This window comes from Symphodus melops (assembly GCF_947650265.1).
Source record: "Symphodus melops genome assembly, chromosome: 11".
In the NCBI taxonomy this organism is placed as follows: Eukaryota; Metazoa; Chordata; class Actinopteri; order Labriformes; family Labridae; genus Symphodus; species Symphodus melops.
This window is the reverse complement of record NC_136701.1, coordinates 19,816,266-19,823,078: the sequence shown is the minus strand read 5'-3', so window position 1 is coordinate 19,823,078 and position 6,813 is coordinate 19,816,266. Positions and strand designations below refer to the sequence as shown.

Sequence of the window (6,813 nt, the reverse complement as noted above, 5' to 3'; positions counted from 1 at the left end):
TCCTGTCTCAATAATCAACCTCCTGCTTTGGGATTTATTTCATTTAAATGAAAGACGCTGACAATCTGTAATTCTATGTAAATGGACTTTAGTGTATTGAACCAATATAGAAAGATAAGAGTGAGTTCATTTATCTTTGGTATTTTTAAAAAAGACATTTTTCTTTTATATACTTATATACTTGTGGCTGCACACGTTTCCAGAAGTTTCAATATTGCAATAAGCTGTTTTTAAAAATGGCTGCCCACATGAATATGTAACAGTTTAAGTACTTTATCTCCTTAAAGAATGATCGTTAGTTTTCATTCTTACAGTTAAATTGTGAAATGCTTAATGAGATGAAGGTAACAATTTGCTTAAAACAGTCTTAAAACCAGAGTACCGTAACGGAACTGAAAATGTTTCTCTTTGTAGAAGGAACCATTTCACAGCAGAAACTTCACAGAGGTTTAAGCATGTGTTATTAGAAACTGGATGAGTTAAATTACCTGGTTGACCTGTTGGTGAACTATTGTGGAGTCCATTAACACGAATGAGACCGATTATAAGTAGGAACCTTAAACGATGATCTGTTTCTGCACGGAATGTTATTGCTTGATGCACACGTCTGCAGATGGTTCTGCTTTCTGTTGGCTTAGTTTAAAAAAAGGGGGGGGGAAATGATTTAATAGGGCTCGATGCATGAACTGTTAGTTTACTCACATTACCAGCAGTCTCACTGAAACTCTTGCTTTGGTAAAATGGTTGACTGGAGTCCGATAGCGAAGGTGTACGAGCCGCTGAAAGCTGGCAGCATCGACAGCACGGACGTGGAGCCCCATGATCGGGCGGTATGGAGGGCTATGGGGGCCCGATATAAACCCAATAAAGGAGTTGTTGGTGACCCGCTGCTCACCCTGTTTGTGGCCCGTCTGAACCCGCAGACAACAGAGGACAAAGTGCACCAGGTCTTCTCCAAGTACGGAGACATCCAGCGGCTGAGACTGGTCCGGGACATCGTCACAGGCTTCTCCAAAGGGTACGCCTTCATTGAGTACAAGGAGGAGAGGTCCATCGTCCGAGCCCGTCGAGACGCCAACAAGCTGGTGGTTGACCAACATGAAGTGTTTGTGGATTATGAACAGGAGAGGACCCTGAAGGGATGGGTCCCCCGGAGGCTCGGCGGCGGGCAGGGAGGGAAGAAAGAGTCCGGACAGCTGCGGTTCGGAGGCAGGGACAGACCTTTCCGCAAACCCATCAACCTCGGGGTCGGTCCGGTGACGGAGTGGGGGGGTGGTGGTGGTGGAGGAGGGAGGGAGTGGGACAGACAAGAGAGCAGGGAGAACAGGGAGGACCGGGATCGACACAGAGAGGCCGAGTGGGGAGGCAGAGGGAGGAGAGATGACCATGACAGAGGCAGAGAGAGGGACCGGAGCAGACACCGGGACCGGAGCAGACACCGGGAGAGGAGATGACAACCTCTGCAAGAACAACACTGACACATGCTTAGTTCATCTGGATGCTTCTGTTTAAAACACAGAGGGGCAAAGAATGGGTTTGTTAGTGGATTGAAAAAAGTTAAGCGTTTTTAGTCTTTGCCCTTTCGTGAATATGTTATCCTTTATGTGGATAATGACACGTTTATTGTTTGATTTTACTAAGTTGACCTGAAGCACAGCTTGCATCTGTAGTGTTATGATATCCTTGGGGATTTTCACCACCACACTCATGTTGTGTACAAGGGTCTGAAAAGACAAAGTGTCCTACTTTGTTCTCTATTAGTTTAAATTGCCTACTATATTGTAAAACTGGTTTTCATTTGACACTGTTAAAGAGGGAAATGTTTGTTTGTTTGTTTTTTTAATAAAGGTCAAACTACCTTGCTTTACTGAATTATAAAACATGTAGCTTCATGCACTAGTAATGGTCCAAACTTTGTGCTCTTCAGGTCTGTTTGCTCCCATTCAAGCTTCTTCTGCTATTTGCAGGAGCCAATGCAGTTAGAAGAAGCATTCGTTTTTAAGAGATCCTGGGAAGCCAATCTCTTCATAGTTAAACATTAAAAGTTAACAGTCCTATGACTTCTTCAGATCCTTGGTCCTGCCTGTTAGAGTATCGATGATGTTTCAATTCTGAGTCACAGGGTGGATTGTTTTTCTCAAGATGACAACATGTATATCTGAGGTCATTACTTTGAAAGGATCTGTTGGAAGCATTAGTCCATTAGATCGTTTTCCTGTGACTCCATCCACATCCTGCATCATCAATCCATTTGCTTATCAACCCGAGCTGCTGCTGGGAAATTCATCACTGTGACCCGAGAAGAAGCCAAACTAGAGAAAAGAGTTAGTGCTGGAAAGCTGTAACACTGATGTAACAGAGTAAACAGAAGCAACCAATGGATGTGGTTACACTGACTGACTGAATGTACAGTATATATTTCTAGACGGATAAAAAAAAACTGTGCTGTGGGATTAAGGAAGACAGACTCATACAAACCTGTAAATGTGTTTTACTATTTAAATTATACAATACGCCAACATACCAATAAAGCCCAGAAAACTTGCCTTTTGAACTATCTTTATTTTAGTTTTTTATATAGTACATCATTGCAACACACTGTTTCAAAGTCATGGAATTATACATTTGTCACCTAAGTTAATTTTTTACATTTCTGTATTTCTAATGTAAATAAATGTTCATTTCTAAGATCACAGATGAACTGCGAAGTTGTGACCGTCTTGTCCAATATCTATTCCTAGAACAGTGCACACACAAGAACCTTTTTTGTTTAATGGACTAAGTCACGTTTGGTCTTCCAGATGAAGATGCTCTCAGCTTTGCAGCTCACCTGGAACTCCCAACAGGCCAACCTGGGTAAGTCTCTCTTTGCACTGTGCTGAATTCAAATCTGTGAACCAAAACATACACACACACACACACACACACACACACACACACTGATGAGCTTCTATTAAAATGAACCCATAGCAGCATGTGATAGTGACAGACTGACCTGAATGCAGGGTTGATGCAGATGTTGTCTGGCTGTGGGAGGGCAGGAGTTCGTCTTCTGCAACAGGAAGATGGAGGAGGGAAATCCTTTTGATACTGAGACTGCATCTCTGCTGCGACCTGTTCTTTTTTCAGAGCTGTCTCATTGCCATTGTCGTTTCGCTCATCCTCCTGTATTTCCCAGCCCCTGCTGATGTTTCCTCTTCCTGTTTGTCTGGAGATTGTGGGAGCAGAACGACTGGACTCCTGCTGTGTTTTCTTGGCAACACAGTCTCCTGAGTGGAAATCGTTTTCTTGGTAAGGATTTCATTTAATACATGGTGATGAAATGTGTCACCCTGTGCCAATGAAGGCAACATCTGTAACAACAGTTATGACTCTTTTTAGTCACTCCGTTCCCTTCTGCCTTCTCAAGTCATTTACCTTCTTTATCAAACACATCACACTGCCTTCTTGTTTTCAGCACTGACACATTTATATGTTCAAACAAACACTATAAACAGCCTATAATAAAAGTCAATTTAGTTCGAGATAAGACTGTAGACCTTTGCCTCTATCTCGCTGTGGGGCCGGTCTGAAGCAGAAATCTTCTTGGGATGTTGTTTCCATCTTTGCAGGAGTGTCTGGGTAGAGGAGATACCCTGAGGAAATCAGGAAACACAAAATAGTCAAAAGTGGCTTTTAAAAGTAAGTGATTATTTTTGTTTTGGGTTCCATAATTGGTGTGTCCTTTTTAAATACATGTGTTGTTTAAAGTACATCCAATTACATTATCTCAGCAAGAATGACTTCACATATACATAGGGTTAAGTTATCAAAGTTATAGATAAGCAAAATAACAAGCTACTTTTGGTATACTTGATTGTGACTCTTTGAGGCCCCTTACTCTTAGAGAAGTACTGTTATGTTGGTGCTCAAACATTCACATCAAACTGATACCTTTCATAAGAAACAGCTTTATTTTTAGCCAAAGCATGAGATTTGAACAAAGCAAAACATCTGGGCTTCTTAGTGGGTGTGATGAATGTACCGAAGCTGGGAAAGATAAGCAAATCTTTACCTGCCACTGCAGGTGGTTCTCCCCTATACGGTCGACTAGGCAGAAAGAAGTCATGATAGCGATGGAGGTTTTGTGGGTCAAAATGTTTTAAAAACATTTTGTCTGTTGGCTTACTAGAATCACCGGCAGCCCTGTCTGGTACAACAGATACTGTAGAAATAAGCAGAGGTTACGTCGACATAAAAGCTCAAGTTTAAACTGTTTTTGGGAGCCTAAAAAATGGATCCAACGTGTGTCCAAAATAAAAATAAATTCCAGTTTAAAGCCTTAAAACAGGCCAGACAAGAGTTAACTGTTTTTCTTACCTTCAATGTAGAAAACCCAAGACGTAGTACAGTTGTGCAATGTTTTCTTGGACTGTGCTCTTTTCTCTGCTCTGTATGTATGTTTGTGTGAGGTTGTACACAGCTACTTAAAGCTTGTTTACTGTAGTCATGGTGTTATATTCTTCTCCTGTGAGTGACAGCTACAGTAGTTAACAACTGAGACAATAAAGTAGCTCGACCACCAACAGAGGGTGGGTGAGACTTTTGCAGCAGCTCTGAGAGAGACGGGTTTAAAGGGGAAATGGTCCAGTGTATGTTGGGAATGATTTAAGGGAAACTTGTTTCATGTGTGCTGAGCTGAGGACTAAAATATTGTGTCTGACATTAATGACTTGAGTAAGATGTACAGCAAGTACAATGATGATAAATTACACTCAGACACACAAACCACTCAAACAAAAAAATAAAACATGATGTGAACTCAGTGGTTGCCCCAGAGCATTTGGCCTGCACTCAGCAATGCTGTGTGCCTCACAGTGTTCAGCTGGCATTCATCCCAGTTATATTTCTTTCACATTAGAGGGCCTGTTTCAGCCTGTAACTTTTCAGTAAAGTATCTTAAACATTTTCTTCCACATAAATTATTGAAGCTGCTTACTTTTTAATTGCATGGTGGGAAAGTTAGTTCAAATAGTTAACCAATAGGTTTAGAGTTGTGTCTGAAGAAAGCGTCTGTTTAGGATTGAAGAAAGCGCATCATAATTTTGACTTTATACTTGGACTATTGTAAAATGTATATAAATGCTCACCGAATAATGTCACTTATTGTGATTCTTACAGTGACAATTCATCACTAAGTAAAAAAACAACGTTTTCGGGTTTTTTTAATAAACCACTGCACTGCAATCTACTAAAATCCCTTACAAAAGATCTGTGCACAAGACAGAAAAAACACAATTACAAACTCTGAAAGACACGTTCTTTAAATTGGATAGAAATATTTTATTTTAAGTGAAACAAACATTTATGTGTTAACTAGAGAGAAGCATACATTTTCTATAACAAAAATCTTCTTAAAACTAATGATGATAATTTTTTTATTACGTTCAGATTTCTTCACGCGCCAGCAGGAGTCTCCCGTTCCCATAGTAACAAGCCTTCATTCAGAGCCGTATGCAGACGGAGTTAGCGACAAAGTTCTTTTTGTCCGACAGTTTTCATAAATCCAAAACATAGATTTAACGCTTTCTTTTCGCGAGCCACGGTGTTTTAATTAAGAAACCAGTAACTAAAAAGTCGGAAACGATGTTTACGTTGACGATATTAAATTAATAAAGAGAGGGTAGAAGCGTAGAGCTCGTCGTGTAGCCTCTGCTGTGTCCGGAAGTTCTGAGGGGGAAAAAAAGTGAGAAAGGCATGAAAAAAAAGGAGCTGGAAGAAACTTTTGTCCTAAACTTTCCAAGCACACTGAATCACCGTTTTGTCCTGTAAATTTCACCGAGGTAACAGACCGCGTTTGGGTTGTTTTTGTTGTTATCTATTAAATAACCAAGTCCGTGTGCATTGATTCATCGATGGGTCTACCGACGCTGGAGTTCAGTGATTCTTTCCTGGACAGTCCGGAGTTCAGAGACAGGCTGCAGTGCCATGAGATCGAGCTGGAGCGCACCAACAGGTTTATCAAAGACCTGATCAAAGATGGGAACATGCTCGTGTCTGCTCTTAAAAGTGAGTACACCGTGATTAGTAACTTGTTTTAAAGATAAAGCACATTCATCATGCTGCCTGATAACAGAAGAGAGAGCCAAGGCCATCTATTCAAACCGAGCCAGAGTTTGGTCTACATTTCATTCCTTTATATTTGGTGATAGTGAATGAAGTTTAGCTGGTAAAAGAAGTCTCGTTTGGCATTATAGGGTTAAGTCTACCTATTGCACAAGGGACTGTTATGGTTCAGACCTGCCCTGATTGTGTCTGCTTTGTGCCTCGTTATTAAGCCTGAATATGAGTGACATGAAGACTATCAGACTTCACTTTGTCTCAGCTCGACCAAAAAGATTGTTTATTTATAACTTTACAAAACGGGCAAATGTTTATTTCAGGGTCGCTGCTTCTTAGACATGTTGATGATTAATCTTTATATTAATCAACTGATTCATTGACATACAGTCAAGAAGAAAACGTCAAATAGTTTTCTGTTTAACAACTTCATCTTGTATCTTGAGTGGAGTCTCCCTTATGAGCTTACACGGCATGTTGATTATTTCTAAGGAAAATTGTTTTGTTGTATGAAATTTAAAAAAAAAAAAAGGTCTGAAGATTTCTCTTTATTCTGTTGATAATTGCGGCAGTGATTTGAATGAAATAACAAAATAGAGTGAGTGGTTCACAGGAAGTCTTTGAATAACGTTGTAGACGTTTTATTGTTGGGTGTTAAATTGCTGCACAGTTTGATGGAGCCATATTTGTATTTGATCAGCTGATGAAGGCTCA

The 6,813-nt window shown here is 40.4% G+C and overlaps 2 protein-coding genes and 1 long non-coding RNA gene across 3 annotated transcripts in view; 2 read left to right on the top strand and 1 right to left on the bottom strand.

Annotated features, from left to right (window-relative positions):
* Positions 1–412: 412 nt before the first annotated feature.
* snrnp35 (small nuclear ribonucleoprotein 35 (U11/U12)) lies at positions 413–2,704 on the top strand. The gene has a single exon (XM_079355501.1). It carries the CDS (start codon positions 741–743, stop codon positions 1,452–1,454), a length of 714 nt encoding a protein of 237 aa, XP_079211627.1. The 5' UTR covers positions 413–740; the 3' UTR covers positions 1,455–2,704.
* Positions 2,705–3,375: 671 nt separating this feature from the next.
* LOC306831412 lies at positions 3,376–4,587 on the bottom strand. Its single transcript, XR_013780081.1, has 3 exons — positions 4,360–4,587; positions 4,055–4,204; positions 3,376–3,635 (listed from the first exon to the last, which is right to left on the bottom strand). It is a non-coding gene; the product is annotated as an uncharacterized lncRNA (long non-coding RNA).
* A 1,307-nt stretch (positions 4,588–5,894) lies between these two features.
* The window catches only part of arhgap42a (Rho GTPase activating protein 42a), a gene marked incomplete at its 5' end in the record, with an annotated part of 10,371 nt that continues 9,452 nt past the window's right edge, over positions 5,895–6,813 (top strand). The window contains one exon of the mRNA XM_079355174.1: positions 5,895–6,048. Coding sequence (XP_079211300.1) covers positions 5,895–6,048 — 154 coding nt within the window. The remainder of the gene's footprint in view (positions 6,049–6,813) is intronic.